Source organism: Pygocentrus nattereri, chromosome 24 (assembly GCF_015220715.1).
Source record: "Pygocentrus nattereri isolate fPygNat1 chromosome 24, fPygNat1.pri, whole genome shotgun sequence".
Lineage (NCBI taxonomy): Eukaryota > Metazoa > Chordata > Actinopteri > Characiformes > Serrasalmidae > Pygocentrus > Pygocentrus nattereri.
Window position 1 is genome coordinate 17165944 of NC_051234.1, and position 22878 is coordinate 17188821.

The 22878-nt window shown below is 37.6% G+C and overlaps 1 protein-coding gene across 3 annotated transcripts in view; it reads left to right on the plus strand.

The window, feature by feature from the left end:
• The window catches only part of slc4a2b (solute carrier family 4 member 2b), a 57555-nt gene extending 46146 nt beyond the window's left edge, over positions 1-11409 (plus strand). For all 3 annotated transcript variants that reach the window (XM_017696196.2, XM_037534199.1, XM_017696197.2), the window contains 8 exons: positions 612-806; positions 940-1185; positions 1313-1402; positions 1537-1703; positions 2261-2514; positions 7492-7661; positions 8196-8369; positions 8557-11409. In XM_017696196.2, coding sequence (XP_017551685.2) covers positions 612-806; positions 940-1185; positions 1313-1402; positions 1537-1703; positions 2261-2514; positions 7492-7661; positions 8196-8369; positions 8557-8637 — 1377 coding nt within the window. In that variant the 3' untranslated portion in view covers positions 8638-11409. The remainder of the gene's footprint in view (positions 1-611; positions 807-939; positions 1186-1312; positions 1403-1536; positions 1704-2260; positions 2515-7491; positions 7662-8195; positions 8370-8556) is intronic.
• The last annotated feature ends 11469 nt before the right edge of the window (positions 11410-22878 follow it).

Genomic DNA, 22878 nt, shown 5'->3' on the forward strand with positions numbered 1-22878 from the left:
GCTTACAGGCCTGTCTGTCTCAGTTTAGTGTTTATAACTCTATTTTTAATATTTTCCAAGCTAATGATTGTTACAAAACTTTTATTAATTAGGGTTCCAGGACATTTTCTTCAAAAACCCCGACACCTCTATAAATGGGGCTCATGTGTGGTCATTAGAAAAGTTGATCATAACTTTCTGAGCATAATTTTGCACAAACTGGCCATTTTCACTACTACTGGTTGTGAAGCTGTGAGCAGGCATAAAGTGATGCCTGGACCATTTATAGGCAATGGCAACCATTAAACATGCTAGTTCATTGCTTGGCTAAGCCAACATCAGTACTCGAGTATACTTCAAAGCTCTTGTGGCTGAATGCAATGAATTCCTCACCGTAATGATCCAAAATCTAGTGTAAAGCCTTCACAGAAGATTAGAGGCTCTTACAAATTTCAGATTTCATGTTTTTGTTCTGTTACTTTCCGTTTTCATTAGCATTTCACAAACTGTTCCAACTTTTTTTGAAATGGATGTTTGTACTTTTCAATATAGAGAGTAGATACTTCATGCTAAATGGTAGACAATACCCTGCTTTGAAAGTTTTTTGTTTTTCTTTTGATTGGCAACCATAGTTTTGCAAGAGCAATGGACTGGAGTACCTGACAGGTCGGGTTTGGATTGGATTCTGGCTTATTATCATCGTAGTAGTCATGGTGGCCTTTGAAGGAAGCTTCTTGGTTCGCTTTGTCTCCCGTTTTACTCAGGAGATTTTCTCTTTCCTCATCTCCCTCATCTTCATCTATGAAACCTTCTCTAAACTCATCAAGGTCAGTTTGCAGAAAAATGATACCACAAACCAAAACATCAGATTCAGAGCTGAACAGATTCACAGCTAAAACTATGTTCTGGAACATGTTAATTCCACATACTCTTGCATGTAAACAAGTTTTGTTCTGGCAGGTATTTCAGGAACATCCTCTGCAGCGCTGCTTTTGTGGAAATGGCTCCGTGGTGAATGAGTCCGAGATCTCTTCTGTAGAGAACTTCACTTGGAGCCCTCAGGCAGCCAATAGCAGCTCAGCAGTGAAAGTGAAGATGGAGGCAGAGCCAAACACAGCTCTGCTGTCTCTGGTGCTCATGTCTGGAACTTTCTTCATCGCATTCTACCTGCGCAAATTCAAAAACAGTGCCTTTTTTCCTGGCAGGGTGAGAAGATAGTCCTCTGTTTTTCAGATCACTTGGCATAAACATTTGTCATGAAAAATATGGAACTAATGATGGTGGATTTTAGTCTTTGATTGTAAAAAAAGTTTTCCTTGAACATCTGTCATAGCTGAGGCGGGTAATTGGAGATTTCGGGGTGCCAATCGCCATCCTGGTCATGGTGCTGGTGGACTACAGCATTCAGGACACATACACACAAGTGAGTAACTGTAGAAAGTGTTCCTATAAAAATCGTCCTGTTATGTACACTATGGTTACCACACTGACTGTGGCGACAATATAACTTGTAATAATAGTAAGTGAAATGGTCTCCCCCATGTCGTGTTCCTGCAGAAGCTGAGCGTTCCTAGTGGTTTCTCCGTGACAAGTCCAGATAAGCGTGGTTGGGTGGTGAATCCTCTGGGCTCTGAGGTCCAGTTCCCCATCTGGATGATGGCTGCCAGCGCCCTGCCAGCTCTGCTGGTCTTTATTCTGATCTTCATGGAGACACAGATCACCACGTGAGGAGCACCATTTAAATAATCTATAAAACCTCAAACCATCACCAAACCATACTATATTTATGTCAAGCTTTCCTAAAAAGACCCTATTCAGTAAATTTTAATTAAATTAATACATTCTATCATTGTGATTATTACAGTTAAAGGTATTAAAATCAATATTTTTAGAGGAATAACAGTTTTAATCGACTTTGGGGTTTTTTTTTGCATTTGATTCTCTTTTCTAACTTCTTTTTTCTGGATTGTTTATAAAGTTTCTGTTTATAAACAAAAACAAATTCAGTTTGCCAGATTAGAATTAATGTCTTCTTTTATTTTATAGATAATCTATACATTATTAATACTTAATACTGAAAATTTGCATTGTAAACAGCGTTAATAAACCAAATAAAACTATGAACAATGAAAGTGGTGGAAGACAATGACTAGATGTGTCATTATTAATACAGTAAGAGTAGTATACTTGACTGTACTTTTAGATGTAACCATGCAGAAAATGAAGTGAGATGATTACTGTGTCTTGCACTAAGCTTGGTGCTGTTTCTTTCTGGTTCTAGGCTGATCGTTAGTAAGAAGGAGCGAATGTTGATTAAAGGTTCTGGGTTTCATCTGGACCTGCTGGTCATCGTGGCTTTAGGTGGAACCTGTGCGCTGTTCGGACTACCCTGGATGGCTGCGGCAACGGTCCGCTCGGTGACCCATGTCAACGCCCTGACTGTCATGAGTAAAGCTGTGGCCCCTGGAGACAAACCGCGCATCCAAGAGGTCAAAGAGCAAAGAGTCACTGGACTGCTGGTGGCCATTCTTGTTGGTGGGTCATTTAGAGTGTTTTGATTTTATTTTTTTCTGTATTTAGAAACTCCAGCTGTCCATTACACTGTCTGAATATTTCATGACTTAAGGGACTAAAGTACTGAAGGCCACCCAGTGCAGTATAAACAAATAACCCAGCCAGCATGTGGATTTGGGATGTTTCTGCAAGAGAATAGCACTGCTGGCTGGGAAATTGCATGTTAGCCAAAAGTGGCCCACATTAAAACATTGTCCTTAAACAGAAGCATTAGGTGTTCCAATACTCAAGGTGCCTCAGTCTAGTAAGATATTAATAGGGATAATTATATTATGTCTATTTCTATTAAGATATTCAATAGGATCACTACTGAATATCTTAGTTTGCAATTCAGTTCAAATTTGGTTTAAAAATGATTGGTTGCTGCTTACAATTTAGTGTTCATTGAACATTAAATAGTAATTTAATTCACCCAGATTTGGACAAAGTCATCACCATCATTTCACAGTGATCTGTGGGCCAGAATGGAGCCATTTCACATTTGCTTGCTGGGTACATTTGCATATATACAACTAACAACTAAATGAATGAAAGGAAGAAGACCTAATTTTTTCAGGTCTGTTTTCGATTTTTAGTTATTTCTGATTTATGGATTATTGGTGCTGTACAAATGGGATGTTATTTGTGTAGGACAAATCTTCTATTTTTGCATTAAGCCTAAGTTTGGCTTAAAGGGAAATGGAAAGAAAACTTCATTCCAGTCTCATGCAAAAATCATCAGATCTTGCAAAAACAGCATTATTAAGTAGAAAATAATAGGATGCTGCACATTAATTAGGCTAATTGTACACATTAAAATGATTGTGAATTAATAGTTAATCTCATTTTTCAAATTAATAATTTTGCTGCAGGCTTCCCAGAGTGCCAAAATATTTAACCTACAAAACCTGCAGTAGCTGCACTGTTTATGTTGACAGTGTATTTTCATTACAGGGATTGTTTTTCTCACCCACTGTTTTATTGGTGCGTCTTTAAAACAAACCATGGCTGAGAATGTGTGTGCAGAGCTGTAGGTTATTTCTAAGTACGAAAGCAGCCTAATATTGATTCTAAACTTAAAAATAAAATTTAAAAATGATGTCAAGCAAGGCAAATAAGATTGAACACTTCATGCTACTGTTGGGAATGTAAAGGATCTAAGGTTCTTAATGGATTGCATTGTGGTGATTGCAGTAAGTTTACCTGTAGTTGGTGTGGTGCTGTAGTCGTCACTGCAGTGCGAAATCCTGGAAAGTTGATGGAGTCAGTTTCTGTTTCCCAAATGCCTTAGCTGATTCCTAATAAACAGCCACATGTTCAGCATGTACATATCCTCGTTATTCATCGCCATGTGTAGCATTTTATCTGACCAGTTGTCATCAATATTACCACTCAAGGGTAATAAGAGAGGGAGGTATCTGCAGTGTATTTAGGGATTTTTAAAACAAAGAGGCAGAGAAAACACAGATTTGCAAAATAAATGCAATCATTATTCTAGTACTGAACTATTTTGTCTTTCCTAAAAACAATAGAAACAGATGATTAAACATAAACTAAAACACTTCTGCGGTTGCCTTAAAGTTATGACAGTATTTAGGAAATTTTGTGTAGTTAGGGTGGTTCTGTAATACTATTTTCTTATCTGCAGTTGAGACGCAATTACGAACAAAAGAACTGCTGTTCTGAACCAGCTTCTGTCCTAAATTCAGTCCTTACTGAAGTTGTCATGTTGACTAAACAGATAAGATTTCAGAGTTAAGATGTTCCTGTAATTATGACCCCAGGGTCCCCTCTTGACATCTCACTTCTTCATTCACTGAAATGTGCCCTTTATTTTAGGGTACACGACATGCATTATTAATATCATGACATGTTTAAAAAAAAAGTATTATATGAATACAGTGGCATCAGGGTCAACCAGAGTATCAAACTGCCTAATTTCCCCTCCAAAATCCTCCAGAAGAGCAATCACAGTGCTTTACAGCTTCTTTAAAGCACTATTTTATTTTCTATACAGATGCAATCACCTACAAATCACTGCAGTCATTCTAGGATTATTAATTATTTCCAAATAGTGCTATTCAGGTTATCTGGTGAAAGTTCTTGTATTTTCTCATATTGCAGTGTAGAACCCCAATTCCAATGAAGTTGGGATGTTGTGTAAAACATAAATAAAAACAGAATACGATAATTTGCAAATCCTTTTCAACTTATATTCAATTGAATACACTACACAGACAAGATATTTAATGTTCAACTGGATAAACTTTATTGTTTTTTTGCAAATATTCACTAATTTTGAATTTGATGCCAGCAACACGTTCCAAAGAAGTTGGGATAGGGGCATGTTTACCACTGTGTTACATCACCTTTCCTTTTAACAAAACTCAGTAAGCGTTTGGGAACTGAGGATACTAATTGTTGAAGCTTTGAAGGTGGAATTCTTTCCCATTCTTGCTTGATGTACAACTTCAGTTGCTCAACAGTCCGGGGTCTCCGTTGTCGTATTTTGTGCTTCATAATGTGCCACACATTTTCAATGAGATACAGGTCCAAAACCCATACTCTTTTACTACGACGCTGTTGTAACACGTGCAGAATGTGGCTTGGCATTGTCTTGCTGAAATAAGCAGGGACGTCCCTGAAAAAGACGTTTCTTGGATGGCAGCATATGTTGCTCCAAAACTTGTATGTACCTTTCAGCATTAATCACAGATTAATGGCCTTCACAGATGTGCAAGTTACCCATGCCATGGGCACTAACACACCCCCATACCATCAGAGATGCTGGCTTTTGAACTTTGCGCTGATAACAATCCGGACAGTCCTTTTCCTCTTTGGCCCCGAGGGCACGGCGTCCATGATTTCCAAAAACAATTTGAAATGTGGACTCGTCAGACCACAGGACACTTTTCCACTTTGCGTCAGTCCATCTCAGATGAGCTCGGGCCCAGAGAAGCCGGCGGCGTTTCTGGGTGTTGTTGATATATGGCTTTTGCTTTGCATGGCAGAGTTTTAACTTGCACTTGTAGATGGAGCGACGAACTGTGTTCACTGACAATGGTTTTCTGAAGTGTTCCTGAGCCCATGTGGTATGTTGGTTTTTAATGCAGTGAGGGATCGAAGGTCACGGGCATTCAATGTTGGTTTTCTGCCTTGCCGCTTACTTGCAGAGATCTTTTGATGATATTATGGACTGTAGCTGAAGAAAGGGCACGGTGGCGTGGTGGGTAGCGCTGTCGCCTCACAGCAAGGAGGGCCTGGGTTCGATTTCCCGGGCGGGTGATCAAGGTCCTTTCTGTGTGGAGTTTGCATGTTCTCCCCGTGTCTGCGTGGGTTTCCTCCAGGTTCTCCGGTTTCCTCCCACAGTCCAAAGACATGCAGTCAGGCCAATTGGACATGCTAAATTGCCCCTAGGTGTGAGTGACTGTCTGTGTCTGTCTGTCTGCCCTGCGATGGACTGGCGACCTGTCCAGGGTGTATCCTGCCTTCCGCTCGAAGACTGCTGGGATAGGCTCAGGATAGGCACCCCCCCGTGACCCTGATGGAGAAGCGGCTTAGAAAATGGATGGATGGATAGATGAAGAAATCCCTAAATTCCTTGCAATTGCACGTTGAGAAACATTGTTCTTAAACTGTTGGACTATTTGCTCACTCAGTTGTTCACAAAGTGGTGAACCTCGCCCCATCCTTGCTTGTGAACGACTGAGCCTTTCAGGGATGCTCCCTTTATACCCAATCATGACACTCAGCTGTTTCCAATTAACCTGTTCACCTGTGAATGTTCTAAACAGGTGTTTTTGAGAATTCCTCAACTTTTGTTGCCCCTGTCCCAACTTCTTTGGAATGTGTTGCAGGCATCAAATTCAAAATGAGTGAATATTTGCAAAAAACAATATTCATTTATTGTTTATAAGTTTATCCATTTGAACATTAAATATCTTGTCTTTGTTGTGTATTCAATTGAATATAGGTTGAAAAGGAATTGCAAATCATCGTATTCTGTTTTTATTTACATTTTACACAACGTCCCAACTTCATTGGAATTGGGGTTGTATTATGCATAAAAAAAAGCAGTGTCAATTTTCTTCAATATTGTGCAGCCCTAATGTAACATGAAAATGTCCTATGCATTGTTGTTGGATGAAAACCTTGCATCTCCAAAATAGTAACTTTACAGGAGAAGGAAAAAACCTACTTTACCTTTAATTGGCCGTTTCTGTTGCTCTATTCTTCATGCAATTTAAAAACAACAAAAATGGATATAGGTTTTCTATAGGTTTTCGAGGCTTTCCTCCAAAAGCAGCGATATACATTTGCTAATTGTTATTTCTCCCGCTCTGTGTGTTCAGAGCAGAGTGTGCATCAGTGCCAGTTATAAGAATACATTGTGGTCCTTACTACAATATACTTATCATGTTATGAGAAAAAAAATATCAAATCAAAAACGCAATCATTTTGCATTACATAGCAGTTCACATCACCGATATGCTGCTTAATATTTCAGTACCCCCAACTTAAAACACCTTCTCATGACCCTGCTCAGAATAAAAAGTTGTTACATATTCATACATCCAAAATTTAGAATGTTTTCTCCTTCTGTAGAGTTAGCAGTTTGGAAATAGAAAGTTTATTATGTCAGCAAAGATACAGTCTTCATGATTCAGAGTGAAATTAACCAAACTTTTACTTGATTTTAGGAGTTTATATTCACTCTGAGAAATTCGATTATCAACATAATTAAAAGAAATGGCCATCACGTTACTTCTTCACTAGGAAAGCGATGATGACCATACAGTTCTACGATGAATTTTTAAGCACTGGTTTCCATTAAGCAGATAGTAGATGTTAAGAAACTCTGAGCTGTTTATTGATCCCTTAGCACTGAGTATGCTAAGAGATCAATGGCTGACCGTTCAGGTTCAGTCTGTGAGTTTAGTAAACTTGTCCTATTTGCAGGTCTGTCCATAGTGATTGGAGACCTCCTGCGGCAGATCCCCATTGCTGTGCTGTTTGGGATTTTCCTCTACATGGGTGTGATGTCACTGAATGGAATCCAGCTGACTGAGCGCATCCAACTGCTTCTGATGCCTCCAAAATACCACCCTGACCACATCTACGTCCGCAAGGTCAGGAGCGCATTCACACTGTACAAAGAATGATCCAACATCCAGCAAGTATTACACAAAACATATCAGCAAATAATCATCAAATATCACGAATTATTTTACCTAGCTGGTGGTGTGAATTATAGTCCATGTTTAGACAGTGGTACAGTTTGTATTTTAATGGTTATGGCAACACACTGACTTAAAACTGAAACAGGGGTTAAAGATCAGACTTAATCAGACCACTTCTGTCAAGTTCTGATTCAGCCGTTTTCACTTCCTGCTTGATTTCAGGGGCTTTTTATTTTCACTTTTGTCTTTAGTAGACAAAACGCTAGAAAGAGGTTTAGGCTGGGTGACTGATTTGGTCACAGTTACTTTAACTGTGTGTTTTATGTCAGTCTTGCTGAAGCTTCACCCACTGTAAAACTGTACTGCATGTTCTACTGATGAGGGGTTTTTAGATACATGCTGGAGAGCAGAACATAAAGAACAAACTGTATCACTGTTCTAAGACTTAATAAACCTGACTGATATGGCCTTTGTTTTGATCAGGTGCGGACCCTGCGCATGCACCTGTTCACATTGGTGCAGTTGGTGTGTTTGGCGGTTTTGTGGGCGGTGATGTCCACTAAAGCCTCGCTGGCCTTCCCCTTCGTCCTCATCCTCACTGTGCCCCTGAAAATGTTCCTCTTACCACGAATCTTCACCACCCGTGAGATGCAGTGTGTAAGTATACTGAAATACTAAAATATTAAAATACTGAATACTAAAATTCTGCAACACTAAAATACTGAAATTAATGCCAAAGTATTGAAATATAGCAAAATACTGAGTTACTTCCCTAGTAAATATTTAAAATACTTATTATTATTGTTGTCGTTTTGTCATTTTCCCATGTTTTCTCCTCCTATAGCTGGATGCAGATGATGCGGAACCAACATTTGATGAGAAAGAGGGACAGGATGAGTACACAGAGATGCATATGCCAGTGTGAGATTCACCTGCATCCATCTGTTCTCTTTCCCTCCATCCATCTCTCCTTCTACCCATCTATCCATCTCGCCCTCTATCCACATTCCCTCCGCCCAAGTCTCCACCCGTCCATCTCTCGCTCTGTCCATCTATAAGACATTCCGTTTTAACCTGTGTGACTCTCAGTGTTCAAAAATCCTGTTTGATTTTAAACTTTTTTGGTTCTGAGTAAATCAGTTTTAGACCAATCTTAACCAAATGTAGGTTATAATGATTTATGTGTTAACCGGAGATTTATTTATACATCTTTTGTATGTCACTTTTATTGGAGCAGTATAGAATTTAGAGTATTTCAATTTAGTGTATTTAATTATAATCTCATTATAATGAGATTAAAGGGTCAACTGAAGGTGTCTGTGTGGGAGTGAGTGTGTGAATCAGTAAGCTCTGTTTGTGTGGATGATCGATCTTTTTTGGCTGATGTTATTTATACTGTAGATGCTGCATTATCTGTGTACACTGTTGCCAACAACAACATTCCCCCTATTCAGCTCATCTGTTTAAATTTTTTTTTAAATTTTAAATTCTTTTGAAATGGAAGATCTTGTTGGTGATGCTGGTGAAACTTCTGTCAGTCTGATTGATGACAAAGCTGAAAAATTACACTGCTTTAAGATTTTCACTTTTATTTACAGACATTCCCAACATTCTCAACAGTCTCTCAGATAAGGAAGTAGCAGCTCATATTTAGCAGCTAAAACAACTAAAACCTCCCATTAAAGGGAGTGTTAAATAATTAAATTACATTTTCAATCACATTCTTTTATGTATATAATTTTATTAGAAGTTAAATAAAGCATGCTGTTACTGAAATAACCATTCCATATCATCTATTATACTGAGTGGAGAACTATGACTATTAAAGCTGGGCCTTTAGTTCAGGTCATAAACAAAAACACTTCTACAATAATTCTAATTTCTGCTAACCGCTATGAGATTTCTAATAGTATGTCAGAATGACACTAATGCTGGTGCACATTTTTTGTCCACTCATTAAACACAGACATTTGAAGCTTCCATTTTATGTTAAGCTTTTATCAGACATTAATATATATTTAAGCTTATATGTCTCAGTTTTACAGTGACTCCTGGGCTAAAGCTGCCACTGCTGTCTTCATTTCTAATAGCTGACTGAAACCTGCCTTACACTATGGCTCCTATTCACAGTCAGTCAATCTGGAACGGTCAGAGAGACTGGCAGTGGTTAAACTAATGTGGAAGGCCTTGTCTAGCTCCTGAACTCCCAACCAATGGGAGAGCTGCTACCCAGAAACCACAGAAAACACAACTTTGACTGAATTCTTCAAAAAAATTTTTATTTCAAACTTTATCAATAAAATAATAAGTATTATAGAGCTTACAGGGTACAACACTTACATGCATGATGATTGTATTTTAAAAAAATAAACAAAAAAAATACAGACCTGGGAAATTTAACTGTTCAGGCACATGATCCATTAAACTGATCCAAACTGTAATCTTTCCTTCTCAGCACTGTGGCCAAATATGTACTTAGTAATTTTATAATATATTATTTTTTACTGGAAACTTTGTATGGAAAATCATATAATGTTGAGAGTTAAATATTACACAGAATGTTTTGGTTAACTTCCCACTCTGGGTTGAATTATTTTTTAACAGCACTTTGTGCCTCATATGAACAAACCACTGTGTGCTTCTTTATTTCATTCTCTTCAGAGTCTGTAGCTCTTACTGTATGCACTATATTCTTTTTTATCAAATATGTCCTGACAGTAAACAGCATCGGTTCAACTGCTAGCTGCCAATTTGATTCATATTTTTATAATAATAAAATAATTGGTTGGTACTACGACTGGAATAAACACTTATGATATCATCTGGATTTGTAATATATATTACAAGACCATTTTAGATTTAACATTTCTTAAGAATGAATAGATACTTGAGAAATTTTAGTGGGGTAAGAATACTTTTCATTTTATTTCTGTATTCATTAAAATGCTTTCTTGTGTAAAAGTGCCCTTATAAACATGAATTACTTATTTATAACATGCTGTAAAACAGTTGTTTAAGATATTAAAGTAACAAGTCACTAACTATACAATAAATGAACATCATGATAGCTTTGCTCATGCTAACACTCATGAAACAACTCTGTGTAGAACACAATCTTGTTTTATTAAAATAGTTTCTTGTGTAAGTTATTATGGTATGTAAGTTATTAATAAGTGTGCAAGCATTCCTGTTACTCTTTCCTTTGTAATCGGGTACGCGCTATGGATCATAACGTCAGTAAAGTGGAGTGTTTAGAAATAGATCTGCTTTACTTATTTATCTGATTCATTACAGGGTTTATCTACATAATCATCATATCTATTCATTTCAATTAATAACAAATCAAAACGGATGAGATGTGACTGACTGTGTGAAAATTGGTGTCAGGTCTGATTGTAACGAATAAAATCTGATTGTCCTGTGGTGAGATGAATGAATATGGGCCTTCCTGTTGGGTTTTTTGTTTGTTTGTGGATATTACACTATAAGACATTCAATGCCACTTCTATATTTCAGAGCTTTATTTTGAATCTTTAGCAGTATTATTAGTTATTAGATATTTTTGATTTGTATTAAAGGGGAATAAATGATTTACTGCTCTACTACAGCACATTGATGTGTTCAGACTTTAAAAAAATATATGTACAGTATTTCCTGCAAAGATTAAATTTTGATGTCAAATAAATACATTTTTCTATTTGTTGATGTCTGAGAATTTTGTGTAAACTTAAATTATCCACATCAGTCTGAAAGCAGTGCTATAGTTTTTTTTTTCAATTTATTCCTTTATTATTCTGAGAATTACACACATAAACACAAGCTTTACACACCACTACAAGTCACCATCATGAACTATAAACCTCCACGTTGATCATTAGCACCACCTCTAAACACTTAAAAGACCAAATACTGATATTATCATTATTCATTTATATTAATTACAAACTACTGTAAACTACTGTAATTTTGAGGACAGAAGATTACATGAATAAATAGTTCTTTGCCTCACAAAAGTGATAAAGATGTGATATAGACAGTTCTATATAAAAAACTTGGTTCTATATAGCACCTACAATAGTTCCAGTGTAATACTGTCAAGTTTTCTTCTCTGAATAACGCAAACACAAGTAAAGAAGTTGCTACAGTCACCACACAACATTGTTCAGCTCACAATATTAGCGACACATTCTCCATCTGACGAACCATTTCACCATGCAAAGAACCATTTAAGTATAAAATGGTTCTTTATAGAATTTCCTTTACTTAAAAACCCTTGAAGAATATGAAATGTCTTGGTGATTAACTGATGTACTCATTACTTTCACTTTGCTGGTGGTTCCTTTTGGTTTTACTCTGAGTAAACACTGAACTCTCTGAGCTCAATCACAGGAAAACGGAACAAAGGCCGCTCTGTGTTGCTCAACTCTGTTCCAAAAACAAGTGGAACATCCTGCAGGTCGGGGCTTGTCTGGGGGTTTAATGTTTAACATGTTTACAGCTCTGAAGAGGTTCAGAATGAAAGATGGCGATGTCTGCGTGTGCCGTGTTCTTTGTTGCTGCATTCTTTCTGGGTTCTGAGGCTCAAAGTGACTTCGGTAAACTCCCTGAGTCCTTTAAGAAAGGAGTAGAACTCGCAGTAGAGCAGGTCAACTCACACTCAGGACTGCAGCACCATTTTCTTTTCTTCAAAAGCATTGAGAAGTCCAGCATTGAGGTATCTGCTCTGTTTTTAATACTTTTGTTATAATGTAATGTCAGAGTTTTTGTTATAATGTAATGTCAGAGTTTTTGTTATAATGTAATGTCAGAGTTGTATGTCTGTAAGAAGTTCACGTTTACCCGATTGTGTTTTACCTCTCAACATCATCTGAAGCTGTTGTTTCAGTGCTGGGAGGAAATGACTGTAGGTTAAGTCCAGAATGCTGTTTTTGCTCTGCAGGCAGGATTTGAGGTGACCTACATTTACCATAATTTCTACCTCAAAGCCACAAAATGCAGCCGTGGAATCACTAAAGCAGATCCGAAGAAATGTGCTTTCAGGAATGATCGAGTGAGTGTTTATTGTTCACAGTTTAGTTTTTTGTTTGTTTTTTTTTTCAAAGAGATGAGTGAGTATTCATCATTCAGGCTAAAGCCCAACACACACAGGCTCAGGAAGAATGAATAGACACTGGAGTCGAACTGTAGATGCCAGTTTAAGATGTCAATGATGCATTCCTGCTATTTTAAATCTAACACCAATTTGTTGTATTTATTTTATCATATTGTATCATTGTATCATGTATCATCAGAAGTGTAAACACTATATGGACCATTCTTCCAAATTGGTTCAGTCTGCAGTATGTAAAATATTTAATAAAATAAGTTTTTAGACCTTAGATAAGTACAAGTCTAAGAGATATATTGAAATAGTAATAAGCTAAACATATACAGAATCATGATTGATATGGTCCTTTCTACTTGGAGGTGGCTGTCCCAAATGCAAACCCAAATTTCAACTTGTGAAAATAATCCTTAGTTATTTTTTTTGCATTTTCTTTTTTAATGACCTCTTTTTTCTTCTAAAATGAAGCTGAAAGATTTTTCATGAGTTTAATGTTTAAATAATTTAATTTAAAAGTGCTGTCCCATGTTCACATCACTACTGAAACACAAAGGTTTTTAGTCCATAGGCTGGGCCTTATTTTAGCCCCACCGCTGCATTTTAGAGTAGGAAGTGAGACTGCATCCCTGTCCCTCATGGCCACATGGTGAGCAGTTAGATCTCACTGTTTTGAAGTAAATGTGTCCTAAAGTCTGAAAATCAGTGTGTCACTACTGAAAAACATATTTTTCTTTTCTGTGTTAATGAAAAATATTGTAATTTTATGTGAGTAAAACTGTTCAATGCTATGCTTGCTATTCAGGACCTGATTAACATTTTTGAGTTTTGTTAGAAATTAGCTAAATTTGTCACTATCAAAACAGTTAAAAGAAATGTTTTTTTCTGTTCTGATTTTGAACCAATTTGGTAGAATTTTCCATGTATACACTGTAATAGTTACTGTATAAGTAATAAACAAGGTAGAATCAGTAGGGCATGTTATATTAAGTAAAACCATGAGGTTTATTTCACAGTATAGTACTGCCTCTCTTATTTGTTTCTGGTTTGTACAGCCTCTTATTGACTGCGGCATTTGCTATAAGCTGTACGCTGGGGAGATTGAGAAAGAACCTAAACCATACATTCACTGTGTGCATAAACCCGCAATGACTGAGGTACTAAATTCTTTCTTTCAGTCTGTTTCATTCATTTGTATAAACAACAGAGTGAAATTCTAAGAAGTGTGTCTAAAACATGGTTTAAAAGGTGTAATGGTGTGTTATTTTTGAATGGTAGGAGATGAAGAAGACCCGACTGGAGCACTGTAATGATGGAGCCTACGGCAACGGAGCATCTACACTACTGGCCTCCACCGGGACTCAGAAATGAGAACTAAGATTAGCCCACATTTTCTGACATTTTATAGAAAATGCTTGGATTAGATTTCCTGTTGATTCATTTTACTCTATTTACAGATGTTTGTTTGTGTTTGTTCATAGGAGTCAGCATAAAATATACAGGACAGTACAGTCTTCATCAGCAGCATTTATTATTCATTATTTTTATTCACTGTATTCATTATTATTTTGATGTAATAAAGAATTACGCTGTTATAACAAGACATGAATAAATAAGCAGCACAGTCATGTTTAACAATTTGTTCCTCTAAGTTTCACAGTGTTTTCTTTCTATTAATAACATTGTATTAAATGCTACTCAAAGAATACTGAGAGGGTGGTTGCACATTGGATATGTTTGCTGGAGAACTGGATCCAGAACACCAGATTGTCTGTTGATCTTTCACCAAATTATGAGAATCTATTAAATAGACAATTAAAAGCATGGCTTGTTTATCCTAGCCCAGTGAACATAGAATAAAACTTTGAGAACTGAGCTTGTACTAGATTATTTTTTCTAAATGAGCAATGACTGCCTTCATGACTCATGTGGCCATGTTCCAGTACACCCATAGGCCGTTAAACTCTGCTTCCAGAAGGTCATGGTCACTGTGCTGGCTGGTATTCAAGGTGTCATCAACTACTTTCATGGCGTTGTAACGCATAGGCCCATTATCTTTGTAGTCTTGTCCAGACATAAGCTGACACTCGACGCTGACAAGTGTGTCCTCTCTGTGCCAGATATTAAGTATTTGGGGTTCTGTTTGTCAGCAGGTGGCATCACTCCACTCCAATCTAATGTGGACACCATTTTAGCCATCCCTAAGCTCAGCTCTGCTGCTCAGCCTGCCTCCTTCCTGGGCATGATGGGCTGTTATGTAAAGGTCCTCCCTCAGTACGCTGCCACCACAGCCCCACGCTGCCAGCTGCTACATGAATGCACAAATGAGCCAAGGGTGTGGTCTCAGGCATGCACTGACACTGTGCCCTCAGTCCAACTCAACAGTGGTACTCTGTGGGTGGGCATGAGCCATTGGCCTTCTGGCAGCTATACCTTTATGGCCACCCATTCACACTGAAGACAGATCACCAGGCCCTGACAACTCTGCTGTCCATTTTGAGTACAGGCCATACACCAGTGAGGCTGCCCTATTGCTCAGACTGTCTCTGCCAGAAGAACTTTAACCTGTAGTCCACCCTGGGAAGAGAATACATCGATTCTCATCCTGTACAAAGATGCATTGACAATTTTTTTTGTTGTTGAGGGGGCCATACTGGGACCACAGTTCCTGTTCAGGGGCCAAATAAATACCTTCCAACACCTCCATATTTTCTCACAATGTCTGTATTTTAATATATTGTTCACATTATACATATGTATTATTCATAATGAATGTAAAATTTTAATATTTAATAATGAGGCTAATAATTTCACAATTACCAAATTCAGACATGCAAACTTGTAAGCAGTGAAAAATTTGACAAGTTCATAACCTAACTACTTTTACAGGGTCATAAAGCTTATAACATAATAATAAAATTTGTTGTTTAAAATTAAAAGCATCATGGTGCACTCATATAGGGAAACGGGTAACTGCTGTAGAACAAGAAGACCTCCCAGAGATCCACCACCCTGGAGAGTTCAGATCCAACACCCCATGCCTAATTTTCAGATGCCTAACAGGCAACTGTTTATTGGATCAGATGTGTTATTCAAAGGCTACAGCTAAACTCTGCAAGTTAGTGAATCTCTAGAACCATGACTGGGTACCCTTGCAACATAAAGATCATAGAAAGGTTCAGTTCTTTATGGCAAATCAAGTCATGTGAAAACTGTCCTGGTCCACAGACTACCCCACCACAGACTCCCAAAGATCATCACCGTCAACAATGCCCCTCAACTGGTCTCTGCAGAATTCACCTTGCTAACCTGGGCATTTGCCATTTGATTTTAACCTCAATGATTATCCAGGCTGGGAGTTTGGGGGAAAAATTACACAGATGCTTCAGCCCATATTTACTGGACAGAAAAATCCTTTATCAATGACATTACTAGACCTTCTCTGGTCAGAGTAATGCAACCCCAGTAGGGCTACATTCTATGTGCAATTACCCTGGAAGCACTGGTTGTGGTCACTTTTATGTAACAACAGAAACTCCACTGTTTCTGTCAGACAGCTGAGGGCAGTACACTCACATGATCCGGGAGATGGTTTATCCAACAAAAGAATGTTGAAAAAAGAGAGGGGGGGTGAGTTACGTAAGTTTTTTTCTCTTTACCAGATTTCTCTTGAAAGCAAACAGGACTTTGGCAGAGCTGTTTCACATCTTCGTGTTCTTGGTCAGATTTGCTGGAAGTGAAGAGAACATGGTCGCATTCCTGCTGGTCGTGTTGTTGATTGCTGGAACTTTAAATTCTTATGATGCTCAAAGTGACTTCAATAAACTCCCAGAGCCCTACAGGAGAGGAGTAGAACTCGCACTCGAGCAGGTCAACTCCCATGCAGGAGTCCAAAACCACTTCCTCTTCTTCAAAAGTCTGAGTACGCATGATATTGATGTAAGTGGGCAATTTTCTTTTAGTTAGTATTTGACTATAATCAGTTGTGGAATTCCCAAAGTTGTCTCTGTGTTGCTGCATGCGACTGGGATTATACACTGTGGGGGATGGTAAATGTTTGGCTGGTTTCAGGCAGGGTTTGGTGCGAAGTATCTCTACCATCACTTCCTTCTGAAACCCACCAGATGCCACAAAGGAACCACAGACGCAAATCAAAATAAATGTCCCTTCAGGAACGACAGAGTGAGTTTTCCACATCAAACCTATTGTAAAAAACATGTCTTGATTGCATTCATACAACAAAATATTTAATGTTTAATCTTATCCAGTTCTTTTTGATTAATATATGACCATTCTGAAACTAATGCATGTAACTCATCTCAAAAATTTTAAACATTTAATAATAGAAACATTGTTTTTTTATCTTTTCCTGTAAATTATTAAACAATTTATAGGAGAAGGAGAACTATTCTTGTGCTTCATAGAGGTTAATGTGGATACATTTTACCCTAAATAATTTCAGACCTTTTGTATTGGTGCATTTATCATTTATCAAAAATTACAATATAGAGATATACACTCACCGGCCACTTTATTATGTAAACCTTGCTAGTAAAAGGTTGGACCCCCTTTTGCCTTCAGAACTGCCTTAATTCTTTGTGGCATACTTTCAACAAGGTGTTCGAAACATTCCTCAGATATTTTGGTTGGTTAGTTGAGTTACTGTTGCCTTTCTATCATCTCAGACCAGTCTGCCCATTCTCCTCTGACCTCTCACATCAACAAGGCATTTTCGTCCACACAACTGCCGCTCACTGGATATTTTCTCTTTTTCTGACCATTCTCTGTAAACCCTAGAGATGGTTGTGTGTGAAAATCTCAGTAAATCAGCAGTTTCTGAAATACTCAGACCAGCCTGTCTGGCACCAACAACCATGCCACGTTCAAAGTCACTTAAATCACCTTCCTTCCCCATTCTGATACTTGGTCTGCACTTCTGCAAGTTGCCTTGACCACCTCTACATGCGTAAATGCTTTGAGTTGCGGCCATGTGATTGGCTGATTAGCTATTTGTGTTAACAAGCAACTGAACGGGTTGTACCTAATAAAGTGGCCGGTTAGTGTAAGGTTTTGGCCCAACAATGATATGGTATAGGCTAAACTTAATAATATATTAAACTTAATAAAAAATATAATAAAAACTATTAACCATTACTTTGCACATTATGTTCAATCATCATTATTATTTGTTGAACAGCCACTGATTGACTGTGGAATGTGCTACAAGACCTTTCATGGAGTGATTGAGGAGGAGCCAAAGCCCTACATTCACTGTGTCCACAAACCAACACTAACAAAGGTCAGTCAGCCTTATTTATCTAATCTCTTTTTACCTGACAGAAAACACAACAAAGCTGAAAACGTGCAGCAACTAGCTTAATACAATAAATAATGTGACTTTTTGGTGGAATTCACAAATTCTCTCATAAAAAGAGATTTAATGAACTAGAATGCTAAAGGCCAGTGATCACTAAGCATGAAACACACCCACCGCTTATAATATCACTTTAAGTAAAAGATGCTTATATTTTGAGTAAGAATAGGCCGAAAGTAATTTACATATCTATAAACATTGCATTACCTGCAATAATGTTTTGTTTGTTTGTGTGATTTGTTGCAGGAGATGATTTCAAAAAGAATCAACACCTGTAATAAAATGAGCTACAGCAGCGGATCTGCTTCTGTCTTGTTGGTGAAGGGGACGGAATAGAAGCTGAACTATCTTCACTGTAGTCCATTTAAAGTAACAGTATATACACAATGCACCTTTTAAGTAACTGTTTGTGTAAACATTGTCAATGTATCAACTCAGTATGCCACTCTATTTGTAGTGTTGTGTCACAATATGACTATTAGTCATTAGGACTTGCTGGCTATGTAACATCAGAACACATAAATTGAAAGCATTTGATTTGTTGTAGCCATAACACGAAATGTAATTTACCTGAAATCTTTCATGGATTTTAATAGTGTAACGCATGAAATGTTTGTATGCCAAACTTCAATGTTCTATTAAATATCTTGCATGGCATAAATAAAAAAAAAAGACAAAGAAATGACAAAAATGATACTTGGGTCTATCTGAGAACCATGCAGGTGTGGTCTAATAGTCTAATAAGTGGTTTGATAGGCATCTCTGCCTAAACTAAATACAACAGCATGAATGAAGCATTAGATAGAGAGGTTCAGCCACAGTGTAAGTTTGAACAATAAGTTTATAACATATGCCAAAAGATAGAGGTTAATGTACAAACACAAAGACAAAGCAGTAGAAAAAGCATTGACAAGCAACTGTCTATACAGCAATCAGGACCACACAAGTTCTGAAAGAGCCAAGTATGGCACACTGCTAATCATCCATCATGCCTCAAAGATTTAAAAGGTTATCATGGTTTATGGATTGTGACACTGTGTCACTGCTCTGACCGCGGGTCACCCATGATTGAGTACTTGCAATGCTCAGAGGCAGAAGGAGATGTTTCTGCTGGAGTTAGTGGTGCAGAACAAAAGCTGGAGTCTTTAGCCTAAAATATCTCTTTCATTTAACAGCTCACTGAAGAATGCAGGTGGAAGGCTGGAGAAAGATCAGCACATAGCAAGAGATGCAGAACGTCCACCAGTGAGAGTATTTAGAGGAACTCTAAGAATATTCATGTCTCTGCCTTCATATTATATTAAAAACAAACATAGAAGTCAAAAAGAAAGCAAGATGTTCCACTAGAACAGTGTTTGAGTAGTGCAGGAGACAGTAAGCCAACAGACAAAACTGTTTTTAACTGCTATACTGAAATAGTCACAGACACACAATATTTTCTTTATATACAGGTTCTGCAGAACAGCCACATTTACGTTCTCCTAATAGCTTTTGTCTGATTTTCCTTTGCTGATAGCTAAAGGAGTCAAAGGACTTTCCTGACAAGAACAAGAGTAGGGGTGGGCGATATCACACTTTTAAAATATTTATTAGAGTAAGATGGATTACTAGTAGGATTAATTATGCTCTTTAATTAATAAAACACGAAGTTGGTTCTTTATGCACAATATTCACAATATTCTCAGAAAAATACAATTTTTTATAATGATACAATTTACATGCACTTAATAATCTGAGAACTCCAGAAAATTTGATTTTGTCAGTAATCCGATCAACAGAGTTACATGCTCTTGAGTAATCAGATAATGGGGAAACTCTGGGTCTACATGATTTCGACAATAATCGGATAACTGCTTTGCAACCAGCCAATAAATCCACAGAAAAAGATATGAAATAAACTTAACATAAAATTCATGCCGCAGCTTTTTTTTTAACATTGCACCACTTTATCTGAAATTATGAACATACAACATCTAGAAGATGAAGAATATTTGAATCCTTCATTTCATCAAGAATGTAGTTGGTTTCAGCTTTGCTCCAAAAGTGTTCTGCTGCCATCTCGCAGCAACACTCCTTGCTTATTTCCGGTACCATAGTCAAAACAGATGCACATGTGCTGACTGAGAAATCTGAGTAAAAGTATACATGCACCAAGAAACCTGTTTACTGAGCTAAAAAACAGCTCTCTTTATTTCTAGACCTTACTCCGATCTAAGAAATCAGAGTATGTTGTTTAAATAACCATTTGAATAATCAGATAATTGGAGAAATCCAATTATGATCGAATTATTGAGTACATGTAAAAACACTCACCAAATTCACACCTCTAAAGATAACCCGTGAGGGTTTAGTTCAGGAAAGCTGAATGAACTCCTAGACAACTCTTACATTCTTTATGATGGATATATGCCTTTTAATTAAAGATAGATCCCTGAAGGTGAGGTCAGGCTGCTTATTATCAAGCAGAAGGATAAAACTGGACAAGCTCATGGATAACAAAATCTTCATGAAGCATGATTCTAGGTTTAAACATAATTCAATATGATCCTGGATGTTCTGTGCCACAACGGTGGATCACCTTTTTAGGTTCAGGATTTCAGATCAGAGAGAGTTCTTGGATCAGGGCAAAGCTTTATGGCCTATCAAGGACAGTGGGGCATGTTCAATCTCAAGAAATGTTGTACATCGTTTTGCTTCAGTTTCTGGGATGAACGTCACGTTTTGTCGAAATAGTGTGAGGTGGGATATGTATTCTCTTGTTTGATGGGTGTGTCAGAGGTGTTTCTCAATCAGCAACGATGTGCATTTAAACCCCTCCTTGCAGTGCACTTAATTCTAGTAAAGTCCTCCACAAACATGGCCACTGCAGCCTGGTGTACACAACATCTGAAGACATGTTTTCCCTATTTAAACACATTTCATCTGGCTCTGAAAATTCATTGAAAAGAACACCAAGAATGACCTTCTCAGCTACTATAGTTGCAACGCAAAGCATCAGTGTTCAACACATGCACGTTTCCATTTAAAAAACATTTAGCTATGTTTTGTGGGGGCTGAATGTAACCGTAGTCAATCAGGGAAGGTTTCTGACCAATCAGGGACAGGCTTCTGAACAATCAGGGCTGAGGTTCTGACCAGTCACAGACAAGTTTCTGACCACTCAGGGCTGAGCTTCTGATCAGTCAGAGTCTGATAGCCCTCTGGACTCCTCCTCATGATTCATGCAAATATTATTTCGTCATTAAGATCAAGCTTTCATGTGCAGGCCACACAAGGGTTAATCACAAGCAAACAAATGAAGTTGCTGAACATCTCTATTTCCAATTCAGTCTAAATTGTTTATTAACATATTTTACAAATGAATGAGTTTAATGAATAGACTCTGTCAAGGTCTTAAATATTTAACAATAATATATTTCTACATTCACTTGTTTAACCATTAGTAACCTATTTATTCATTCATTCATTCATTCATTTATAAAGTCGTCTATACCATGTTTAATAATTAATTTCCTTAATCAATAATCTCTATTTTCTAATGATCTGAGAGGGTCTTCTTAGTGTCATAAGCTGATAGATTTTATTAGCTCCACTTACTATACTTACTAACCTTATACAACTAAGTTAGAGTTTGGAGATAGAACCTGTTTGTTTTCTAGAGTCCAAAAATGCATTCACTTGTCACAGAATAATCCTCTGTGAATTTTAAGTCTGTATGAGGTCTGTGTGTGTGTGTGTGTGTGTGTGTGTGTGAGAGAGAGAGAGAGAGAGAGAGAGAGAGAGAGAGAGAGAGAGAGAGAGAGAGAGCGCGTGAGGGACCAATCACACGTGCACAGTTTGAGCCCCTGACCACTCAGAAGAAGCAGTGAGTGCTTACACATCTCAAGGGCCAGTGCTTTATCTCTAAATAACTTATAGAGAGTACATTATATATATAACTATATAATTTATCTCTATATTATATGACTGAGATCAGTGGAACGTTCAAAGGTATGAAAAACTAATGAGAGTGAAATCTCAAAACATCAACAACTTCCTTTCTGTCCTGCATCTCTCTGCCCCTCGGTTTCTCACCACATCGGGCTAAAATGTTTTTTTATAAGGCACACACCTCATGAACGCACGTGCATCATAAACAGTAGTAAATGGATCAAAATGGGAGATGTGGAGAGATGAGCTGCAGAGATGTGAACCCAAAACTGACTCAGCAAGAGAGCGACAGGTCAGTCAGAAACAAATGCGGCTCAAATCACATGACCGTGCTAACAAAGAGCCAGGCGTGAGTACAGTACAATGTACTGATACATTCTTTATGTCAGTGACATTTTGATTTATTCGTCAAATTTGAAGGAGCACATTGAACATGTGAAAAAGATCCTGAAACGTCTATCAAATAATGGTATTCATGTAAAAGCTGAGAAGTGTGAGTTCCACAAACAAAGAGTATCATTTCTGGGTTACATCCTAGACAAGGATGGGGTGGAAATGGACGACAGTGAGGTAAAAGCCATACTAAACTGGCCCCCTAACCAATAAATGTTTAAGAACTATTTACTTTATACGTCATTATATCTTCATTGCTGCACCCCTCACTTCCCCACTTCAGGGTAAGCAATAGATCCTTAAACGCTTCCCAGCATGTAGGAAGTCCTCCCAACATGCACCCTTGTGTCTTCTATTCAACGAAACTA